The sequence below is a fragment of the Tiliqua scincoides genome, chromosome 1 (genome assembly GCF_035046505.1).
Source record: "Tiliqua scincoides isolate rTilSci1 chromosome 1, rTilSci1.hap2, whole genome shotgun sequence".
In the NCBI taxonomy this organism is placed as follows: Eukaryota; Metazoa; Chordata; class Lepidosauria; order Squamata; family Scincidae; genus Tiliqua; species Tiliqua scincoides.
In genome coordinates, this window is record NC_089821.1 from 23238717 (window position 1) to 23263438 (window position 24722).

The window sequence follows — 24722 nt, forward strand, 5'->3', positions numbered from 1 at the left end:
TCTCTTGGATTCTGGAGAAAAAGATGCATGGCTGTCGCATAGCTCAACTTCAAGGGGAATTGAATCGGAATTACAAAGGTGTTGGTAGCCCCCTGAGTTCCCTTTGAATCAAATGTCTTCCTAATTTCTAGAGCCTCCAATCCTTATCACTCATCCTCTGGAGGATCAGGTTGTCACGGTTGGAGAAAGAGTGGAGTTTGAAGTTGAAGTGTCTGAAGAGGGGGCCACTGTGAAATGGTAAGACAGAAAATACCATGTGAGAAAGCCCTGTTCCATCAAGGATATATAAAATGGGAGTCGTTACGCTTAAAATGTCTCTTTTTGAGTGTTGATATAATCTTATTATCACATATTATCTTGATATAATCTTATGATAGCCCTATAAGGTAAGTAACAGTCCAATCTTTAATGCTTGTGGGATGTTATGGCAGCCACAAAGCAGTCCAACAGCACACAGTTGGAGCACTGATGAGAAGGTCATAGCTGTGACACGTGGTGGAAGCCCCATCAGGATCCACTGAGGCAGGTAAGTTGATGAGTGGAGGCAAGATGGGGGAGGCAGAACTGGGGCAGGAGAGGGTGGTACAAGGCAGCAATGGTGGCGGGGGAGGGCGGATAGGCTCCAGGAAGGGATAGGTTCAGCAGCAACAGCCACCAAATCCTAGTCTCCTTCCCCAGACCCAGTCCCACAGCCTGAGTCCATGCGGATCTGTGCCAGGAATTTTGCTAGCACGTGTCTGAGTAGACCCCTCCACGCCGTGCAGGCTTGCCTCTGGCTAAGGGAATGAATGTTCCCTTTCCCAGAGGAGACCTTCACAACTACCCCCTCCCCCCGCAGCAGTAGCCATTTTGGTATCGCTGCATCAGCAGAGGGGAGGGGGAAGGGCAGGAGGAACCGAAGGATTGGACTGTAATTATCCCAATGCCTGCGACCATGAAACTAAGTGACCTGTCTAAGGCAACCTAATATATTCATGGCAGAAGCAAGATCTGGAGAGGGAAATCCCAGTTTGCTTCAGCATAGGAATCTGGGCATTTGGTTCAGCATAGGAAAGGCGGATATAAATCTTTTAGATGAATAAATCCCCAGCTCAGACTCTTATCCACTATAGTACAATGCAGCAGCTTTCTAGCTTTGTATCTCTTCTTTCTCCTGCTGAGTTTTCTGAGTCCTGTTTTCAACACTGTGAGAGCCAGTAGCTGGAGGTACATGGTGGCTGTAACAGACAGAGTAGTTTACTGTGTGGATCATCCCAGTCATGTGGAATGTCCATGCTGTCGCCAGATTCCATACTGGTGGTAGCTGGCAATGGCTTGGAAGTGCTCCGTCTTTTACCATACACCTTGCAACTGTGGTGGTGTGGTTGCCACAAGGAGATTCAGGGCCCAATTCTGTCCAACTTTCTAGCACCGGTGCAGCTGCAATGCAGCCCCGTGGTAAGGGAACAAACATTCCCAAACCTTGAGGAGGGCCCTGTGACTGCCTCCCTACTACAAGATGTAGTGCACACCCCATTGGCACAGCTGCACTGGCACAGGAAAATTGGATAGGATTGGGCCCTCAGGTAAGCATTTTCCATGTGGCTGTTGTAATGTGGCTCTACCTCTCCCCTTCATGTGACCCTCTCATGCTTGTTCACAGTTGCAAGCACCAAGCTGAAAACTGTTCCCATAATGCCTACAACATTCCCAAAGGCAAAGTGCTATTCCTCTTCTGTTTTTTTGCAGAGAGAACAATGAGAATTTAAATAGCCCCTTACATCTGGTGGCTATATAGATGTATTGCACTGCAGAAAATACAGTGCACATATGTATTTGGTGTTCAGTGTTCATTTACGGATATCTGATTATGTGAAGTATGCGAGGGTCTGAGTGGGTGTCTAATCCTTCCCAAAACACAATGCAGCTGCCACTATCTGATCCTGTGACTCCTGGCTACTCCCTGAAATAAATTAATAAATGCACAGGATAATAGTATTGATGTATGTGGAATGGACATCAGTCAGGGGTGAACGTGCAGCTGTCCCAGTTTCCAATGAAGCCAGAAGGGGAGCTCTCAGATGCACTGTAAATCTATAAATTAGACAGCAGTGTGTTCTTTGCCATTTCAAAGGTAGCAGAAATGCCTCCTAGGTCCAAACCTGATGCAACTTGAATTGTATTATTGGCCCTAGCATGCTAGTGAAATACACCAAGCTAAAAATCAATGTGGTGGAATGGGCCATGTTGCATGGGGGTGATAGTACTATTCCTTGCAGGACTGTTGTAAGGGCTTGTATCAAGATAATACATGGGGGCACTTTGCATACTCAGGAAACACCATATAAATGTCGAGGAAGAGGAGGAATACATTTTTTAAACTAAAACATAATTGTAATGGTGTGCATTCGGCCTATCTATTGTTAAATGCTGTCTACCTCCCTGAGCAATGAGACATTCCAGGATTTGACTTCCTTTGGAAAAGAGAACATTGCAGGCTTCTGGTGTCTTTGTAATATTTTGTTTATTTACAAGTATACAAGCTGAGCTCAGGTGCAGGCAAGCAGAGTGTGCACTCCTGCAAGGCAGCAGATCCTGGACCTCACCTTAGATCATCAGAGAGAGCCCCTGCAGCCCATAAGGCCTTCACGCTTTCCAACCTTTTCTCCAGATCCAGTCTGTTCCTGGGACTGCAAACTGCAGTCTCTTTTGTTTGTTTCTTACACTCAGATCAGTCCCTCCCATCAGGTCTGGGGGCTTGGTATATATCACCGTGCAAGCTTGGGTGGCTTTCCACCTTCCAGAGATATCTCCCAAAATGGAAGCAATGTTAGTCCATTGAGGAGCAAGAACTTCCTTGTCCCATCACATTGCCTCTGGACAAGCAACAGCCATGTGCTGTCTCATAACAGTGTATCCTTTTAGTGTATCCTGGTACTACTATTCGTTCTGTCCCACACTGTAGCTGTCAAACTCAAAGGGTGCCCATTTTATATATGAAGAAGAATAGGCATAACTGGTTTCCTCAGAATCGCACAGTGCAGCTGCAGTAGTGTCATGACAGTCCTAGGAACACAAAATGGCTGACAAAAGCCACAATCCTGGCCTCCCATGCACAGATTGGAAGTGCAGGTGCGCAACTTGCACCCAAGCAGTGGGAGGGGATGGCACGGTGCTGTGGCTGAGCAGTGGTGAGGAAGGAATGTTAATGATACATGATGCTTACAGGGAGAAGGATGGAGTGGAGCTGACTCGGGAAGAGGCCTTCAAGTATCGGTTCAAAAAGGATGGAAAAAAGCACTACCTCATTATTAATGAATCCACCAAGGAGGATAGTGGGCACTATAAAGTGCAGACAAATGGTGGGGAGTCAGTTGCTGATCTGATTGTACAAGGTGAGGCACGACTAATAAGATATAAATAGGGTTTGTTTTTAAATTCAGGGAGGCTGGCGGAAACGTGCTCTGTAGCAGCACAATGGTGGGTAGCAAGATGGCTAATTGTAGGACAGCAAATGCTCTCCAAGAGCATATTATGGAGATTGTTAGGCCAACGGGCGGATGTAACAGATATCCTGATAACAACAGGTGCCTGTTGATCAAATCCTGTTAAAGCCCCACGTGCCCTGCATGTCTCTTCCTGTTTCACTTTTTTCCAAAGCAGTCTCTTTTCATTTCTTCTTTTTGTAAAAGCAACACCAACAGCATTTGTGCATGGCTGACCTCTGACCCGCTGATGTTTGCGTTGCCTCTTTGTGATCTTAGAGAAGAAGCTGGAAGTGTACCAGAGTATTGCAGACCTGACGGTGAAAGCACGGGACCAGGCCATCTTCAAGTGTGAGGTTTCAGATGAGAACGTGAAGGGCATCTGGCTGAAGAACGGGAAGGAAGTGGTCCCAAATGAAAGGATTAAAATCTCTCATATTGGCAGGTAGGTCATTATTTGGAAAATTGAAGTTAACTTTAAGGGGAGAGTATGTGATGACAGAGAGAAATGGCACATGAACCAAGATTCTGTACTTGCTTGAGTTGGTGGAAAGCAATCTTTGTCCCATAAGTGGCAAACAGATAGAGGATGATGCTCTTGTGTCCTGTAATTGGTTAAGGCTGCAATCCTAACCACACTTTCCTAAGAGTAAGCCCCATTGAACAAAATAGGACTTATTTCTGAGTAGACCTGGTTAGGATTGTGCCCTGTGTTGTGGTAATGAGGAACATGTGTATATTAGTTGTAATAGGTTGTATATAGGTTGTAAGTTTTAGTGAATGTCAAACATTTAGTGAATATTGGCACTTTTGTGAATCCGACAACCCCAGTTGAATTTCATAGATGTCAGAAACAGGTATATATTTTTCCACTTATTTAACATACACCAGTGAATGCCATTGATTAACTTTTAAGTTATTGTCAACATTTACAGCCTCCCATTACCTGTATTTGCCTACATAAAGTTTGCATGTTTACACCATTGGGAAGGAAAAAATAGGCTCCTATAAATACAGCTGTTATGTTCTATTAGAATCTTTCTTCCTGTAGTATAAAAACTGAGTCCCCACTATTCGTTGTTGTGTTTTTTTAAAATTTGTGCTAAGCTATGGGTCTTGTTAAAAAAAAGTCATATAATTAGGGAGGTTATGAGAGATACACGTCAGTACTCTTTGTGATTATGTATCGTAATACAGAAAATAATTCTTCAAAGTAATTTCTAGATATATAAGCATCAATTTCTTTGATGTATATGGCAATCTTTCTGAATTTGTCCGTCTTCTATGGACGTGACATTTGTCCAGTATAGAGGTGAATGGACTCATAAAAATGCATGTCTTTTTCAGAATCCATAAACTAACCATTGATGATGTAACCCCAGAAGACGAAGCTGATTATTCTTTTGTACCTGAAGGCTTTGCATACAATCTCTCAGCCCATCTTCGGTTTTTGGGTAGGTGTTGTATAATCTGCTTCTAATGCTCAGCGGAAGTGCAGCAGGACCGGTTTGTTTTGTTTTGGTTTTTAAATTAAAAAACAAAAACTATTAATAGTGACACATTGGAGTCAGACCAAAGTAATTTGGTTCACTGTATGAAGAAATGAGAGATTTCCCCTTGGTGATGCCTGAACATAAATTCAAACATAGTAATAAGAAGTAGTGTATTTTTATATTAAAATGTATAATTAATTAAAAGAATACCAAAAATTAGTCAAATAACACAAACATCTAACATCATCAATACAATTTTAAGCAGCACAAAAGTAAAAGAAAAAATTAACAACTGTCAGTTTGAGTTATCATTACCAAGCTTAGATCAGAGGGAAATCTAACTGATATTGAAGGAATGTATAAACATAATGGTCTTAGGGCACAATCTTAACCAGGTCTACTCAGAAGTCAGTCCTATTTTGTTCAATGGGACTTACTCTCAGGAAAGTGTGGTTAGGACTGCAGCCTTAGTGTCAAAAGGATAGCAGGGAAAGGATCAAATTAGCCTTCCAAGTGGAGGAAGTTTCATAGTCTGGGCCGTGACCTGGGAATTCCTTATCCTGCATTCTCACCAACTACTCCTCTGAAGGTGATGGGATATAGAGCAGAGCCTCCCCTAAAGACTTAAACCAGTGGGTAGGATAATATGGGAGCTTTATGTTTATCTAGTCATCCTTTCAAATGTTCAAATGTAGCTGCTGAGATTGTTGAGAGAGGATCAAATAAGACATAAGATGGAAGAAAAAAATTGGAGGGATCGCAAATCTGTCACAATTTGAATATAAAGTTGTGCATGTGTGTGAAAAAAGTAATAAATGTTCATAAAGGCAGGCATGAGATCAAAGTGTGAACATGAACTGAAAATGCCCATAGAAAGCCAAAGTGAAAAATCTTTTGATGTACACTTTGATGAAGACATGTCATATTTCACTTTTGTCATAGCTAGTCCATTAATTTATCTGAAACCAGTGCTCACGATGGCCAGAAAAGATCAGATGGAACTCTGTTTCAGAAAATGTAATTGGAACAAGCTCTCTAGGTTGATGAAAGAAAAGATGATGAATTGGCAACAGGGAGGCAGTAAAAATGGCAAAGTGGAAGGAAAGTGCGTAATGGAAAAGTCTAGAGAAAATACTGGAAAGCTTGCAAATCTTATAGGCTTCATGGCGGTGGCAGTCGTGACAGCTGTTTCATAGCTTAATGATATGGAGGCCTGACCTAATCCTAAAGTAACCGCCAGTCTGTGCATTATGCAGAATGAGGCAGTAGATTGAGACGGGCCCATTCTAGTTTGTACCGCATGAGGCTGCTGCTGGAGGAATCAGTTTGGATTGCTTCTTCACATGAAAAAGGGGAACATCCTGCATAAAGACTGCTAGCACACCTGAAGTTTGCTAGAGGGAGAAGTTTAGCACAGCCTTCTCCTTGTCGTGTTTGTTTATATAGAGACACATTCTGCAGTCTGAAGTGATACGGTCTAGAATTCTATAGCCACATTCTGCGTCATGCATCATTCAACTGGTGCTCAGGGCACATTTCTGTTAATGCTAAGCATTCCTCATGAGCCCCATTCATTTCAATGGGTTTAATGGCCCAATCCTATCCAGCGCAGGAGCAGCTGCTCCAAACAGCTACTGCTGGATCCTGTGCTGGAATTCAGCAGGCTGGAGATTCTGCTTGGGGGGAAGGGGTCATTTGTCCCCTTCCCCCAAATAAAGTCCCAGTCTGCTCAGTGGGGCTTCTCGAGTCAGGTTTTGCTGTTTTGCTGGCGCCAACTTGAGAATCCCTGTTTCAGGCTTCCAAGCCCAACACAGGAGATAGGATTTGGTGGAGGAGGCCTCCACCAATCCACCCCACCTCCTGGGCTAGTCCCTCTCCCCAGGAACATTTCCCCCATGCTGTCTTACCACCCTCCCCACACTCTTGTGCTCCTCAGTGCCCAAGCCTCCTATGGCAGTGTCAAGGAGCATCACAGCCCTCCCTGCTGGCACTGCAGGTACTGCACCAGCATTAGTGCACCACAGGTTTGGGCTGCCCATCTCTCCCATTGAAATGAGCAGGCATAAACTTAACTTTTTTACATGAGTGTACGTGTTGGCAAAGTTGTTTGTGTTAGTAAAGCTCAGCAACTCTTAATTCAACATAAAGGAGTAGGAAGGAGCAGACAGTTATTGGTGATGAAAGACACATGACAGGATGTTATGTGCAAAATGTTCCAGCAAATGAAATTGTGGATTTAGTTTTGTTTCCATACTAGTCTAGATTTATTGTTATGAGCTCTTGGGGAGAGAAAACATTATTTCTAGGCAACAGTAAAGGATAATATTGAAACCTAATTCAGTTGATGTTGTTTAATTCGTAACCCCCTTTCCCCTTGACATCACACACACACACACACACACACACACACACACACACACACACACACACACACCTCTCTTTATTTTGAGAATTGGCATACTGTGAGTTTATTGCACATGTTTTTGTTTTCCAAAACTTGAGCATAAGAGTAGCTTGGTTTAGCAAATTTCAGATACATTTTATTCCATTTTCTTTTTTCCTTCCAGAGATCAAGATTGACTTTGTGCCAAGGCAAGGTAAGGGCAATTCATTATTTTACAAGTCCGTGAAGTGGGATCCAGACAAAAAAATCTCCTGGATTTGTTTTCAAATAATCTCCAGCTATGTTGGAAAATGCTGCTTTTCTTGTACATTTTTGCTGCAGAACCCCCCAAAATCCACCTGGACTGCATGGGCAAGACTCCTGACACCATTATAGTGGTGGCAGGAAACAAACTGAGACTGGATGTCCCCATATCAGGAGATCCTGTACCGACAGTGATCTGGCAGAAAGTCAACAAGGTAACCCAGTGTCAAAAATGCCACATGATGCTTCAACACAACTACTTCTATTGTCATGCCTTATTTTATTTCAAAACTCATCCTTGGCTTAAAAAAACTCTAAAAGACTTTTATTTGAAGAGAAGTTGACTACAATATGTTTCACAATAAGAAAGCTCCCCCATGAAGCCACACTACTTTAGAAGTAAGCTCATAGATGTCAACACAATATTTTAAATGTGTTGGGAACAGCAGTTTTTAGAATTCTGAACTTTCTCCTACTGCCTGCAAGTGTCTTTTCAGCATGGCCAAGAGAAAGGAAGGAATTATAGTACAGTCATTATTATCATTTCACATGAAACAACACAGGGCTATGAAGTCTCAGAACCAGTACCAGGTTTTTGGGAAATATAGATTTTTATTTTAAAAGACCTCAAGTTTTGGGGGTCCCTGAGGCAAAGCCATGCAGGAGTCCTCTCTTGCCCCCTGGTGGAGTATTAACTGGAACCACTGCAACTGATACTGAGGTTTCTGAGGTCTGCTTGGCCAGGCAGGCCTTCTGTTGGGTGTGGGCCTTCAGCCAGTGATCAACCTCTGTTCAGTCTGTCCTGTGTCTAGGTATCCTTTCATGCTCTGAAACGAGCAGAGTGTATTGTAGGCAGAATTCTTTAGAATTCTGTTTTCTTTCTTGGGGTTTCCTGTTTTGTGTAACTTAAAGTAAATGCTAGATGGTCTGCAATAGCGTACATTTCTAAGGGCCCAATCTTATCCTATTGAATCCTCTTGCACTGTTGCATCCTGTGATGGAGGGGCAGTCCTGGAGGCCTCTTCAATGTAAGTGGCTGCATTGGCAATGGAAAGCTGGGTAGGACTGGACCCTTAGTATATTCTTCTTAAGAACAAATTGCAAGTCTGTGAATTTAGATAACATATGTTACTACACCTTACTGGGCAATCTGTAGGAGGCTCAAAATGACATTCTCTGGACCATCAAGCAATGAAGAAAAATAAAAGTTAGGATCTCTTGAGCAAGGCCCATTCCATTTGTGTAGCACAAGTATGACCGCTTGTGGTACAGTACTTGTTTTCATAGAGCAAATGGGCTTCTCTCTTCCTTTTCCTTCCAGGCACTTGTGATGTCCAGCAAGATGCCTGGTCATGAACTTTGTAAAATGCTTCCTTCCTTCCATAGCCTCTTCCCCCCCCCCCCCCACATCTGCTTTGAGAGTTCAACTATGCACTCACCATCTTCTTTTGGACTTAGTGTTTAAGCTAGGTCTTTCTCTTCAGTGTGACATTTGTAGGTGTCAGCATTTGACTTCACTCTCCATCCTCTGTCACCTTGGCATCAAGCAGATAGGCCTATTTAGGACTTGCACATCTCCATTTGAATAAGGCGAAGATAAAGTTATGGTGGCTGTTCCCCACACAGAGAGAGGAACCTTACGGTTTTCATGACCAGATTTGCCACCATCAGCCCAATTTCCCCACTCACCATCTGGGCCTCAAAAGGCCCAGATATATCTTCTCATCCAGTCAGCCCTCCTGTCCCAGTGAGAAGAGAGTTTAATTTGGTCCAAGGCTCAACAGGGTCTCACTTTGGAACTGTTTCCATTCAATGCCATAGTAACAGAGTTCATTGTCATCTTGCATGTGCAAAGAACTTTCAGCTCACTGCTAAGTAATCCGCACTGTGCATCACACCTCTGGGATTGAGTTTTAGCCCTGGTCCAGGAGTCCTTGCCCATTGCCAAACCTTTCTATCAGCCCTTTCATCTGCTGTTGTTCCTGAACAACCAAAGAACCCAAGTCGAAATCTGTTCTTCTGTCTATCAGGTAGTCCTTGGGTTGTGCTACTGTAGGATTACCTCCTGGTAAGTCCTGTTTCTCCAGCTTGTTCAGTGAAGTCTAATTCTCTCCACATTCTGTCTCTTCCAGAACAAGGACACTGTGCTAATAAATGACAAGTCCACCGATTCCGTGGGCATGAATGGAGACTTGAGTAATGACAACAAGGCAAGTTATTAATTCTTCAAATAGTCCAACACAAATGGCCCCTGGTGTGTGTGTATGTTGGAGTTTTTGGACAATGGGGGCACATGAAATGGGGTGAAACCACACTGCAGGTTGGGGGGCTTAGGACCTTGTCCCTGCTGCAATTTCACCATATCATGCCTCCCTGCCTGATATTTACCAAAGGGGGAAAAACAGGACCAGGTTATACATTCACTGTAATGTGTAGCTATAATATGAACCATCTTCCAGACAGAGTTTTGGAGGACTGAAGCAAAATGCATCTCCAGTTAGTGCAAAAAAAGGAGATTCCGTTTCTTCCTTATACTAATTTCAGTGCCACAAATTGGTCCATTTGCTATTTCTTACAAGCAATGGTGTTGCTAGGGGGGTGCAGGGGTGGGGGTCGCACTGGGTGATGCGCACGGGGGGGACACGCCACTGAAGGCTAAATTTTTAAAATGTTGGCATTTTTGAATATTGCCGTCATGTTATATATCATTCAGTGTGTAAGTTCATGCAGAATGCAATGAAACAAACTGTGCTGAAATATCTCTGTTCTGTCAAAAGTTATATCCAAAAAAAAAACCAGTGGGGGTGGACAATGGTGCATCACCATGCCCATCGACCAGGGTGTTGCGCTACCCACTGCATGGGAGGAGGTCCATCTTGGGGGTGACGTGCTGGCCTCCTGCACCAGGTGACTCAAACCCTACTGATACCACAGTTTACAAACCAATTCTATAAAGCTTTCCTGCCTTTCCACAAAGTTTATTCTGTTTAATAGGGTAGTTTTCTTTGCCTGCCTGAGTTTGTTTCTCTCTTGCAGACAGTCTCCCTTCCTGGAAGTCATATTCCCCTAGTCACAATTTCAAATCCTGTGAAGGCTTTCTTCCTCCCACTCAACCTACATTAATGCTTTTTTTAAACACTTGCTCATAGCTCCTTAATGATTCTGAAGGCAGAGTTCGGGTGGAGATGTATGAAGACCATTGCGTGTTCACCATTGAAGGAGCTGAGAAGGACGATGAGGGTGTCTACAGGGTGACAGTTAAGAATCCAGCAGGAGAAGACACAGCTGATATCACTGTCAAAGTTATTGGTAAGAACGAGCAAGGCACTTCCTAAGACCTTAAAGTCAAAGCACACATGATGCTAGAAGCCTCAGGAGCCCATTTTTTTTGTAATGGTAATTTAGCAATCATAGGGATGGGGAGCAATCTGCACTGAGACCAGGAAGGAATTGCATCATCCCTTCCCTCCATTCAGCTGTTCCAGTAATTCTGCCTTCCCCCAATACTACTAATAATGCTTTTGGTTTCATTTAGTAAGACCTAGGAGGGAAGCTTTCACTGGTGCAAGGGACAAGTGAACTAAACCAGAGGCAGCATGACCTGGGACACCGGCCAACTCTGTTACCTCTGATGCTGCATGCTGGGGTGGGGGAAAGCCCCTCATGCAGTTTCTGCAAGCCAGGAAGTGCATTACTTCTGGTTTCATTTAAAGAGACCCTGTGAATAAAGGAACTTCATTCATGCTGTCCCTGTAAATAAAAGCAGAAGTCCTGCACTTTGCAAAAATCGTGCAAGGAGTATTACAAGGAGGTGGAATGATCCATTTTCCACTGAAGAGAGCAGGAAATGGATGGACACAGCCCATACCTGCAGTGGACTGGAGGAAGATGGTGGCAGACATGGAGTGAAGGACAACTCCAGTCTGCCCCCCTCACCCCTTTTCACCATCTGCTGCTGATGCAAGCTGCTTCAGGTTGCCTCATGGCTGGGCTGGCAGTAAATCAAATCTCTCTGTCAACTTGAGGCGGGGCTTCCAGGTTGAAGCCTTCTGCACTTTCTGATGAAGGAGGAGATTCAGCAGTCATGGTTTGCCTTTTCCATTTTCCCACCAGTCCTTTTGTCCACCTCCCTCCCTTGCAGCGACATCACTAGGGGGTGCAGACTGCACAGGGTGACACGTTCCAGAAGGGTGTGGGGTGTGACACCACTGCTGACCAGAACTGTGAAATTTGAATAATGCCATCATGTTATATATTGCTCTATGTAACACAGAATGCAGTGGGAAAAAACCGCACTGAAATATCTGTATTCTATCAAAGGTTATAGCCAAATGACCAGAAAAGGAAAACAAAACTGCCTTATGTAACAAAACTATAACTCAAAACTGAACAATGAGAACTGATTGTTCTGAGAGCCAATGAGGATTTTCACCACATTTGGCTATCATCTTTAAAGCCCTTCTAAACAGCTTGGGATCAGAGAAGCAAGCTATAGGACCATCTTTTCCCATATGAGGCTGTTTGCCGAACTAAAGTCTCCTATGGAAGCTATCTCCCATATCCCACCAACATCTAAGTTGGGACATGGGGGAGGGACTTTCTCTGAGACAACTTCCATGCTCACTGGCTATCACAAATAGCCAATTGCTGGAGCAACAGAATGGGAGGCATGTTGCCTCCATGCCCTCTTTGTAGACTTTCTGGAGACATTTCGTTGCCCACTGTGAGAAACAGGATGCTGAACTGGATAGTCTTTTGGTGTGACCCAGGGCTCTTTGTATGTTTTGTTCACTTGCATCACAATTGCCTTTGCTCATTCATAAGCCCTACTCTCTCCCCAGCCTTAGATTAAACAAACCTTGACGTACACCAGGAAGTAGTGATTTAGGAGGGAAAAAGACGTAATTGAATTTTTGCAGGAGATTTGCTTGCATGTTCTGTCACCTTCTCATATCTACTTACTATCATGTGGACTTAGTGGTTCAGAGGAGTGTGTGTTTTATTATTTAAATAAAAGCAAAGTTGACAAGAGCATCAAAAAGAAAGATGCTTCCTGCATAAACTTACCTAATGCTTTACTTAATGTGACCGAATTGCTGAAATGTGTTCTGGTTGTGATATATTTAGATGGCAAATACAGAAGTGAATGAACAGGTTTAGTTGTGAGGAGATATATTCTATGGTGAAATAAACAGTAACAATACATTGATTTTTTTAAAGAGAATTGCTAGGGAAACCATTTTACCTTTCTTTCTATCTCAGATGTACCTGACCCACCCGAGGCTCCAAAAATCACTAATGTTGGTGAAGATAGCTGCACAGTACACTGGCAGCTACCAAAATATGATGGAGGACAGCCAGTATTGGGTAAGACAAAGAGCATCAGAAGAAGAAGATTTTAATACCAAGATAAATAGGTCTTCTCTGACTTTTTAAAATCTCTTCACAAAGAATCCAAAATTATAAAACAGAATCAAAACTTCACATATAGGCTGATGGGTTCTGAACTGTCTGTGACAGATCAGGAGAAAGCTCTTGGGGTGGTGGTGGACAGGTTGATGAAAGTGTCGACCCAATGGGCAGTGAAGGAGGCCAATTCTATGCTTGGGATCTTTAGAAAAGGTATTGAGAACAAAACGGCTAATATTATAATGCCGTTGTACAAATCAATGGTAAGGCCACATCTGGAGTATTGTGTCCAGTTCTGGTCGCCACATCTCAAAAAGGACATAGTGGAAATGGAAAAGGTGCAAAAGAGAGCGACTAAGATGATTGCTGGGCTGGGGCACCTTCCTTATGAGGAAAGGCTACGGCGTTTGGGCCTCTTCAGCCTAGAAAAGAGACACCTGAGGGGGTACATGATTGAGACATACAAAATTATGCATGGGAAGGATAAAGTGGATAGAGAGATGCTCTTTACACTCTCATATAACACCAGAACCAGGGGACATCCACTAAAATTGAGTGTTGGGAGGGTTAGGACAGACAAAAGAAAATATTTATTTACTCAGCGTGTGGAACTCCTTGCTGCAGGATGTGGTGATGGCATCTGGCTTGGATGCTTTTAAAAGGGGATTGGACACGTTTCTGGAGGAAAAATCCATTATGGGTTACAAGCCATGAAGTGTATGTGCAACCTCCTGATTTTAGAAATGGGCTATGTCAGAATTCCAATGCAAGGGAGGGCACCAGGATGCAGGTCTCTTGTTATCTGGTGTTTTCCCTGGGGCATTTGCTGGGCCGCTGTGAGATACAGGAAGCTGGACTAGATGGGCCAATGGCCTGATCCAGTGGGGCTGTTCTTATGTTCTTAGATTTGCATTTATTATCTTTTCGGTTTTTCACTGATGTGGGTTTTCTATCATTTTAAGGACAAGATCACCACTACCTGTCTAGGTAAAGGGTGGCTTAGTACATTATACACATGTGGTGAGAAGAGAAGTGGGACCAACTCATGTTGCCTGTGGAACAATTAGTGTTTGAACCAATGATGTGTTTCACAAGTTCCATGTTCTCTTCCATACTTTGGACATGACACCAAGAAGAGGATGCACAAATCACTTGCACTTCCTTTGTTAGAACTGAAATGTGCAAAGCCATTATCTGCCTGGGACACATGTCTCTGAATTTGTGAGACTAACCTTCAGCAAGGTCACTAATGGGAATATCAAGTATCAAGTCAGAAGTAGAGGAAGAAACTGTTATCAGAACTTGCTAAAGGCTACAGTTTTACACAGTGTTTGGGACATTGAAGCCCATTGAAATCAATGGGTTTCAATGGGATTCAGTCTGCCAAACATGCTTGACTTTGTATCCTGCACCTTCCATCCAGACTGAGTCATCAGGGCAGGCCTTAGTTAACAATGCAAAATGATAATCAAATATTAGTACACAAGAAACAACACAGACAACCAAAACAGCAAGAATATAAAGACAAGTAAATGATGCTATAAAATGGATGTTCCTCAACAAAGTTGTGTTAACCTGCTGTCTAAATATGCCCAAGGAGATAGATAGCCAGATCTTCAGGGGTAGTAAATTCCATAATCTGGACAAGGCTGGCAAGGCATCCCAATTCTGCATCCTTGTTCACTGTCCCCAGGGCCAGTTCCAGCTTTAAAGGGGGAGAGGCCATAAGGTTTCATTCAATGAGTCCATTCCTATACTTGTGGCTTCTCCCCTTACCTTGGTGACAGATTTTGGCAGTGCAGTGGGTTTTTATTTCTTGCACTGCTGTAGTGGTAGCAAGATAAGCCATGGCATTCTAGCCATCTGAGGTCTGCCATTTTTGGGGGGGCATTATGTGTGTGGGGGGGGCAGAATGGTGGGTGTCAGTGGTCACCTGCTGACAAGACCATCATTGCTTCTGCTGCTGCAGTTCTGCAAGAAAAAATAACCCACCTTACCAAGAAAATAATGCACCCAGCAACTAAATGGCCAAAGCTCTGAAATATAACTTTAATAATCAGAAATCTGGTTTGGGAGTTCCTGTGCAATAAAAAGAAAGTGGTTGCGCTCGTGTGTCTGCTAGATCAGTCTCTGGCCACAGATAATCTGTCTGCACATTTATCTCTTTTCAATGTACAGGCTACATTGTAGAGAGGAAGAAGAAGAAGAGCTACAGGTGGATGCGGCTGAACTTTGACCTTCTTAAGGATCTGTCCTATGAAGCTAAGAGAATGATTGAAGGAGTTGTTTATGAAATGCGTATTTATGCGGTGAACTCTGTCGGTATGTCTCGGCCTAGCGCTGCCTCACAGCCCTTCATGCCAATCGGTGAGTCTCACCGCATATTGCATTGCAACGAACAAAAACAATCTCATTTGCTTTCACCACGCAGACCTAGTTTTTCAGGCAGCCAGCTAATTACTGGCCAGCTCTTTATCTGTTTTATAGTTTCTGTCTGTTTTTCCCCTCCTTGTAACTGGGAGGAGGAGGGAGGTTCCAATTTCGTGAAATTGCTGATGAATTTCTGTTAAAATTAGACGTGTGAGAGGCAAGCTGGGTCTCGCTGAGAGGGGGGATTTAATTGACAGTGACCTCCCAGTACCTCTCAGCTACCCCCCTTCTGTTGTGGGTGCAAATATCATAGTGTATAACCCAGTACTCCATTAAACCACCCTGTGGAGCTGCAAGGATAACTGATTAAGAAAATATCCATGGAATTATTTTCTAAAAATAATCACTATGACCCTCACCATACAGTGTTCCTATCAGTCCCTGGGCAAAGAGCAAACTGTGTGTGTCTTGGGGGAAAAGAACAATCTTGTCGCTTAAGGTAGACCAGTAAGAGGAATGACTAAAGGATTCCTCCAGCTTTCAGAAGACAAATAACCAGGGGGCAGAGTTTTCAGAAGGAACCACTATGCCACTACAAGATCCCAGTGATGTGCCAGCAGAGAAAGATATGCTGCAAGAAGAGTTGGCTAACTCTGATCTTCAGCCGTCATTCAACAGTTGGGCTGTGGAAAGTGAAGAAATACCTATACAGGAAGCAACTGAGCCAAAAGGTTCCAAGGTTTTCATGGAATAAGGAAAAATTTAGTTGATTAGTAGAGCATCAGCTTTGCATGCAGAAGGTCTTGGCTTCAATCTCTGGCATTTCTGGATAGGGCTGGGAAAGACTCCTACCCGAAATCCCAGAGAGAGGGGAGACAATAATGAGCTAGATGGACCAGTGCTCTGAGACCTCAGTATATAGAGGCTACATCTGCTCACATACATGTTCAAATAAGGTTCCACAACCTCAGAGTTGAGCACTGGATATGACAATACAGTGTGTGGTAACATGAACACATCTATACTCCTCTGTGTATAGATTGCTTTCTGAAAATTAATGTTCTAGAAATCATAGCCTTTGATTGAATGTAGGTATAGGAAAGCAATTGAGATAAATGTGTTTGTTGCAACACCATGAGTTTGGATGCTAATACTTGGTTCTCCATCTGTTATCCAGTTTACTTGCTCCACAGGAGGGTTTACTTGGGGGAGGGTGTGTAAGACAGAGTTTGTTATGTTGTACAGAATGTTCTGTATTTTTGAAAGATTTATAGAAATGTATGCAATATGTTTAAATATCACAATGTTGCCTAGCTTTTGTAATAAGCACAAATGTGGCATGGCAAAAAAGAAATCACTTCATTAAAATGTTTTGCTTTTTGCTGCTAAAGTACATGGTCTCAGAATGATCAAAGAACTATTGACAGAGTTGGGAGAAAACAGTTTTACTTTTTTGCAGATTTCAGTGTTTTCCAAAAGTTAGAAGTGCAGAAAGCAGTGTTATGTGTTTTTTATTCAAAATTTACATTATAATTTTAAATTATAATCTCTTTAAAAGTGTACAGGGTAGATGTAGATGCATATCATTCAACAGATGCAGCCACAGTCATTAGCCATGCACTCCCCATTAAATAATAAATAAAAACAAAATAAAATGGTTTTGTATTTTGCAGATTTTGGGGTGTTTGTTTTTACAAAAATTAGAACTGCAGAAAGCAGTGTTATGTGATTTAATTTTGTTATCACTGTTTTTTCACAAATCTAGTTATTGAACTTATTTCATGTCATACAGATCTTTGCAGTTATTTGTGAAATATTTTCCAGTAGAACATTTTGATTTAACACAGTGGAGTCATAAAGGATAGAAAAGGTACTAAAGCAGGCAGTGCTGGTGGCCTCTCATTCACAAATGCTTATGCTAAAGTAAATTTGTAGTCTTTAAGGTGCCAGAAGAGAATGAAAGGACATTAGATTCTTGGGGGGAGGGGTTGTTTCATTCTAGAAGACTTGTACTGGTTCTAGAATATTTGTACAAGAAGATGAGAAGGAAATGGTAAGTCACTTCATAGTCAAATGTTTCTAAACTATTATTGGCCTATTAAAGCCAAAGCAGCTGATGTATCTAATTTATTTGACCAGTCATTTAATTGGCTGTTGTCTGGAATGCATTCAGCAACTGGTATACATAACTGCCTTTTATTTTCAATAATCCATTACAGAGATTATCAGCATTCTTGATAATGCTACTACCCCTCGCTTCAGAGATCAGTAATAGCCACATCAAGGGTTTAGCCATTGTCATGCACCTATTTGTGACTGGCTGCTGCAAGGCCTAATTTGCAAGGGGTTATCTTTGAAGAAGAGTTTGGAAACTACAACTAATGCAGTCACCTCCTTTCTGATAGGAACCAATCACCAGAACCAATTAAGGGCCCAATCCTATCCAACTTTCAAGCTCTGGTGTAGCCACAATGCAGCCTTATGGTAAGGGAACTCATGTTCCCATGTGTTGAGAAGGCCCCACCACAGGATGCAGCGCACACCCCACTAGGACAACTGCACCAGCACTGGAAAATTGGATAAGATTGGACCATTAGGCTGCAATCATGTAGACACTTTTCTGGAGTAAGCCCAACTGAATATAAAGTACTTACTTGAGCAGACATACATATAGATGTGCTGTCCTAAAAATGTAGAACTAGCTACCTGTCAATTTCTGAGCCCAATTTAAGTGGAGGAGTTAATCCATCAGACTCCAGAAGGTTCTGCATACCTCTGAGACCAATCACCTCTCTCAGTGTGAACCCACCCATCTATTAACATCTTTGGAAGAGGATTGGCTTTGGATTTAAAAATTTAAATCCAAAATTTAATTTAAAGCATAATCCAAGTTTGACACAATCAAGATTTTGTAGCACTTTCTCCAAAATTCAACACAGTATTCCTGCTGTTGGGTAACCCTGTTGTTATCCAGTTATTTAGTTAGTTGTGTTGAGAGTCATCTTTTTAACTGGTCATATTTTATGGCTCATTTTATATTGCATTTTGCAAAGTGTTAAGTATTTGTAAGCCACTGTGATTTTTTTTTTTTAAATAAAAGCTGGTTTATTGCATTAGTAACATTTGAATTATAATAATATTCCAAATCACTGAGTCTTGCATTCTGCTTAGCTCCTCCAAGTGAACCGACACACTTTACAGTGGAAGACATTTCTGACACTTCCGTTACCTTGAAGTGGAGGCCCCCTGAACGGATTGGAGCAGGAGGACTGGATGGCTACAACATTGAGTATTGCAAAGAAGGATGTGAGTATGCCTGGCAAACTCAGACCTGTCCTTCTAATGTGCAGGTAACACATGTGTTCCACATCCACCTGTGTTCACTCTCTTATTAATGACAACAGCCTTTGGGCAAATAAAAGAGATGGGGGGAGCCACTGGTGTAGGATGGGGAAGCAGTGGTGTGTTTACCTTCAAACATCTGGGAGTATGGTGCAGCTTCAAGCCCAGCTATTTTTTTAAGGACTTAACCGCTACCTATAGTTCCATGATAATCATTCTAACAGTTATGGAGCTAAAATCTCATAGCAAGATGGAAGTTTCTAATCCAAATTCCAGGTTATTCATAAACTTACAAGTGGGCCTTAAGCAGAGCACTCTCTACTTCCACCTCTCTCTCTCACCTCTGGTCAGTAACAGGGAGTTTACTATTAACTGATATGCTTTGATTGCAATGACTGACAAATATTTTACATGCAAGTCATCAGGTCTACGTTCGTGTTTGCTCCAAACTCTTCACTTGCCAGGAGATTTGTTTTCAAAATGAATCTTCTGCCCCCTGAGATAATTGAGAGGGCTGTTCTGTGTGTTTTATCACTGGCCATTGTGTGTTTGATGGTGACGAAAGACAAGGCCTTCTCCATGGTGACACCCAGGTTGTGAAACCTCCCTAGGAGGTTAAGCCAGTGCTGTCACTGCTCGTGTTTCAGGACTGACTGAAGATTCTTCTCTTCCATGTAGCGTTGACGTTTTGCAGTTCCCACTGTTGTCTGGGCTACTGCTATTTTTAAAAAAAATTCTGTTGTGTGCATTCCTCTCTCTCTCTCTCTCTCTCCATTAAAGCTAGTGGCAGGACACTTTTGCATTTATGCCTTTTTTAGACAGAATGCTAGAAAATCCAGAGGAACCTTGAAAAGGGTTCTCTAACAAGTGATCTTTTATCTGCAGCCACTGAATGGATCCCAGCTCTTAATGACCTGACTGAGCGCACTTCTGCCTTGCTTAAAGGTTTGGTCACAGGAGACAAACTGCATTTTCGCATCACTGCCGTAAACCTTGCTGGTACAAGTCCACCAGCAATTACTAAAGAGCCCATCACTATTCGAGAAGTCACACGTAAGTACCCAGAGTGAGCAGCACCAGTCACTGAAGCTATTTCTACTGTTATCATTAAATGAAGAGAGTTGGGAAATTAACAGATAACTTCCAATGAATAGAGGGGGAATGGGGGAGGGGCACAAATTCTCTCATTTGAGTGGTAGCTAAGAATATACTAAATGCAAATCATAGACTAGAATGCGTTCATCTCATTTATAGCACTATTGCAAGACCCTGCTTGGCAAGGAAATTGGTTTGCTCCAAATTTGTGATTACAGTGGAGTTCCTAGTACAGAACCAGACACATTCATCAGATTGTCATGTTTATAAAGGGGAACTTTTCCAGAGGTCTTTTTCAATTGGCTGAAATTCAAAACATAATTTAGCAGACATAAGTGCTAGTTCCTCATCCCTGTCTTGAGATATTAAGGATAATTAGAAGACCAATAAAGGTGAACAAGCTTGCCACCAGCCCTGCTCTTTCTTGGGAATGCATAGTTCCCAAGGTGTGTCTTAGGTGTGTTCTCGAATGTACAATCCTGTTCACAAAAAATGATGTTGGCAGATGAAACAGTTCTCATCAGTACTCTCTACGTACTTTGTGAGCACTCATGGACAACAATCCCCTACAACATTGGTTCCCAAACTTTTTTGACTGGTGGCTCCCTTGACCTACTGGGTATTTGGCTGCAGCCCCCCATTAGAGCTACAATCTTATACATCGTATAAGGCACTCGGTTTTTTGCGAGGATTCTGTGGTTCTCCTGGCTGGTTGCTTCAGCTCCCTGGGGAGCAATGGCTGAGTTTGGGAACCAAAATATACAGATTTCAGGGCAGATATGTAGATGTTCCCATGCAAAGAAATCAGTGTGGAAAGGGTTCACTGAAGGTAGAATGCTTGGACGCCAAAAATCAATTATTATGCCTGTATGAATTCTGTGATGGGAAATAAATGTTTGCGTATGAGAGAGTAATTTTTTGTTTGCTGCATTTCATATGTGTCTCTTGTCATTAGCCCTTGAACCCTTGTTTGTATGGGCTTCCATTAGAGTCATATTTCTTCCTAGACGACATGTACAAATGCCCTTTATTGCTCTGCTTATCCATGGTACACTCCATTCAACATCTGTGATCCTACTCTGTGTGCCTCCACTAAATGAAGTTTGGTAGATGTCTGCAAGGAGCATGAGGTGGCATGAGCTTTAGGAATACCTCTCCAAGAAGGCCCACAAGAAGTCAATAATAGTGCATATCTTCACATGCCAAGTGAAAATGTGACTTTTTAGAGTGATTTTGGGGCTAAATTGACCAAGCTCAAATAAAAATTGGTCTCTGATTTGCTCGTGCTCTTGTTACTCTGCTTCAAATATTTCTGTTTCTTGTCTCGCCATAATATTGTTGTAGCTGGTTTTTGTTGTGTATTTTTAGTTAGTTTGCTGAAAGCCACTTAGAGTGACTTTAATAAGATAAAGTGGAGTATTCATTTTTACAATAAGCGTGCCATTTTCACATTGAATGTGGCCTCTACTGCTTAAACACCATGGCAAAATTTGTTGTGAACTCATTCGAATCAGAAACATAGACTAGTATTCAACCAGTGAATATTCTTAGGGAGGCAATGACAGTTTCACTCAAGTTTTTATGCATCTTAAGGGCGCAATCCTAACCAACTTTTCAGTACCGGCATAGCTGTGCCAGTAGGGCAGGTGCCGCATCCTGTAGATGGGAGGCAGTCACAGAGGCCTCCTCAAGTTAAGGCAATGTTTGTTCCCTTACCTTGGAGTTGCGTTGCCCTTACCTTGGTGCTGGAAAGTTGTTTGGGATTGCGCCCTAAGAAAATGAAACATTAATTGCCAGCATAGTTCCTTTATTTTTCTCATAAATATGAGATATCTAGCCATTTCGAATAGTTTAACGATCCTGCCCTCTGTCTTGATTTCTGATCCACAGAGCGTCCCAAAATCTGGTTGCCACGCAATCTCAGGCAGACCCTGTTGAAGAAAGTGGGTGATACAGTAAACATTGTAATTCCTTTCCAGGTATGGGATTGAATCTACCTCGTCATAGTGCAATCTGTTCCTTTAGTGCAGAGATTTCCCATGGGCATGAGTGCTCCAAAGGGGTGTATGTTTCCTTTCTCACCAACAAAGGCAATCCAACCAGTTGGGGCCCAAAGGTTCACCTGAAGCATCTCAGCCTGCAGAAGCCTCCTTCTGTCTGCAGATTTCTGTTGCTGGGACAGAGTGATGGTGCTTGTGTAAATAAAGACATACAAGTCCCCACACCAACAAATGGCTGTCTATCTTAAGACATAATTCAGAGACTCTGGTGTGTCAGTGCTTATCTAGCCACCTCAACTTTTTACATGGCAACTACCCCATTTTCCTTGAGCAATCCTTTCCATTTCATCAATCTTTTGTTTGTTGGTTTTTTCTTAAATTCAGGTTATGTATGACTCTGTTTCTCAAGTGTGCTCCCAAGACTATTAGAAAGATGCAACACAGACATGCTCTTACAGAAGATGGAAACGTATCCCAAAAGACTACTTAAGCTCATGCCCCTCTAATTATGGATTAATGCCCCTTAGCTGCAGTTGCAGCTATGAGACTGTTCTTTGTCCCTTAGAGGAACAAAAGGGTTGAGGTGTCTGGAATTAAAACCAAATACTCAGTAAACTGCCCAATTTTTCTTCTGCAGGGTAAACCTCGACCAAAAGTTATCTGGACAAAGGATGGTCAGCCATTAGACTCCAAGGAGGTAGCAATTCGAAACAGTAATACAGACACCATCCTGTTTATCCGAAAAGCTGAACGTCACCACTCTGGAGTATATGAAGTAGAGGTACAAATAGAAAATATGGCTGACAAGGTGGCCATTACCATCCAGATCATGGGTAAGAAACTGCTGGAGTCTTAGGAACAACTCATTCAAAATCTGTAATCTTGGTTCTGGTGGCTCTTGTAGGAATCAGATGATGTATAGAACTTCTTTGTGCTTGTAGGAGAATCCCCCACTCAGCTCAATGGATAGGCAGTTCCATGTACTGTCTTCTGTGCAGACGGATTCCTTTTGTGAAAATGAACAGGGAAGCCCATGTATGCATGAACTGCATGTACACATTGGTGCACTCATAAGACCCAAGATCAAAGTATATATCAAGTATATGCAAGGAATATCTGCCTATAGTACATTCACACTGCAATCCTCTGAGTAGAGAACACACTATGTTGAGTTTAATGGAACTTATTTCCAAATAAGTGTGCATAGGATTGCAACTTCTGTCTTACAAGTGGATAGCAAGCATTAGAAATACAAAATCCTGTTTTCATGAGGCATTCCTCCTCCCCCATTTTTGTCCTGTCTTTTGACTGGCAAAGGGCTCCAGGATAGATAAACTATACAGCAGTAAAATCCACAGTGCTAAAAGATTTGTTTTTACAAACCATTCAAAACAATTCATAAAACAGCAAACTGGCAATGATGCGACTGAAGTACCTTTACAATACCAGTGCAGTGAATTGCATTTGCTCCCACCAGGAGTATTGCTTTCCTTGCAACCCACTAACCCAGGGGTTCCCAAACTGTGAGCTGTGGCTTGCTGGGGAGCTGCAGAAAGCAGCCAGGGGAGCCACAGAATCCTTGCAAAAAACCTGCCACCCTTTACAACGCATATGATTATAGCCCTAATGGCGAGCTGCAGCCAGTGGCCCAGTAGGTCAAGGGAGCCACCTGTCAAAAAAGTTTGGGAACCACTGCTCTAATCCCACTACTTAAGATTTAACTAGGATGCAGGCTTGGTGCTAATATATGCAAACTTTAGAACAGCATGAAGTCTATTTCAGTTAATCCTCAGTGAGAATGAAACTGCTGGGACATCCCTTGTTAGGACATCTTGCCCTCAAAGTATTGATAAGTCTTCTTGTTCCAGATTTGTTCTGAGCACTGCGTGTGTCATCTTGCTAGGTTTGTAGGGTTTGGAGCAGTAAAGACAAGGGCAGGCTCTTATTTTGAAAGTGCTGATTCAGTTGCTACAGTATTTTAGGCATGGGTCATCTGGGAGAACCAACTTAACATTCCCAGGGATAATTAGTGAATTAGTTTCTGATCATTTGAGGAGTCTGTCAGGCACTTGACCTTCCCTGGAGGTGTCTACTTACGGAGGGATTAATGGATGTAGCCAGCAGAAGCTTTGCAGCTACCCTGTTCTGGAGGAGCATTTAAATGAAAAAGAAGATAGGCTGCTCTGACAACTCCATCATCTTCTGAGAGAGAAGAAGAACCCTTGAGCCCCTTATCAATTTATTTCCAAATCACATTATAAAAATGTTTTTCTGAAGATAAGCTACAGTGAAAATTGGAAATGCTCCCAGTTATACACACTGTCACTGTTGGCAGGAAACACTGGCATTGATGTGCACATTTTTGTCTATCTGCCATGACGGAGGACAAAACAGAGAAGTATTAATTGGAGATGGCAACCTCTACTATCCATAGAGGGAGGGAGAATGATTGATATTTATTAACAACAGAAAAATAGATGTCAGAAGTAGCTGGTCTCTATTTTGCATGTACTGTTTGAGAACTACGGGTCGGACAACAGAAATCGTTATACCTCAACTGCACTGGGTTTAGCAGCCTGAAAACATTGTCCTGCCTGTGATACTATATGATATTTTGGTACAAATTATTACAGGGTATTCAGTGTTCAGAAATCTCGAAAGCAACACACGGACAAAAAGAGTTTGGAGTATTCATAAATGTACAGTGTAAGCCAAATCAATTTGATCTACCGTATTTTTCGCTCCATAAGACGCACTTTTCCCCCCCAAAAAAGTGGGGGGGAAGTGTGTGCGTCTTATGGAGAGAATACTGGGGGCAAGGTCCGCACCGGGGGCAAGGTCCTCATTTGCACAGGCACCACAGGGGGAGGGCAGGCGGAGAACAAAGGGGGCAAGGTCCTCA

At 42.6% G+C, this 24722-nt stretch overlaps 1 protein-coding gene across 1 annotated transcript in view; it reads left to right on the forward strand.

The window, feature by feature from the left end:
* MYBPC3 (myosin binding protein C3) overlaps window positions 1-24722 on the forward strand; it is a 74709-nt gene that overhangs the window by 37869 nt on the left and 12118 nt on the right. The window contains exons 16-29 of the mRNA XM_066633573.1: window positions 132-237; window positions 3208-3374; window positions 3744-3909; window positions 4812-4918; window positions 7525-7554; window positions 7683-7819; window positions 9737-9814; window positions 10754-10913; window positions 12867-12971; window positions 15192-15380; window positions 18555-18689; window positions 19611-19778; window positions 21711-21799; window positions 22458-22653. Coding sequence (XP_066489670.1) covers window positions 132-237; window positions 3208-3374; window positions 3744-3909; window positions 4812-4918; window positions 7525-7554; window positions 7683-7819; window positions 9737-9814; window positions 10754-10913; window positions 12867-12971; window positions 15192-15380; window positions 18555-18689; window positions 19611-19778; window positions 21711-21799; window positions 22458-22653 — 1833 coding nt within the window. The remainder of the gene's footprint in view (window positions 1-131; window positions 238-3207; window positions 3375-3743; window positions 3910-4811; window positions 4919-7524; window positions 7555-7682; window positions 7820-9736; window positions 9815-10753; window positions 10914-12866; window positions 12972-15191; window positions 15381-18554; window positions 18690-19610; window positions 19779-21710; window positions 21800-22457; window positions 22654-24722) is intronic.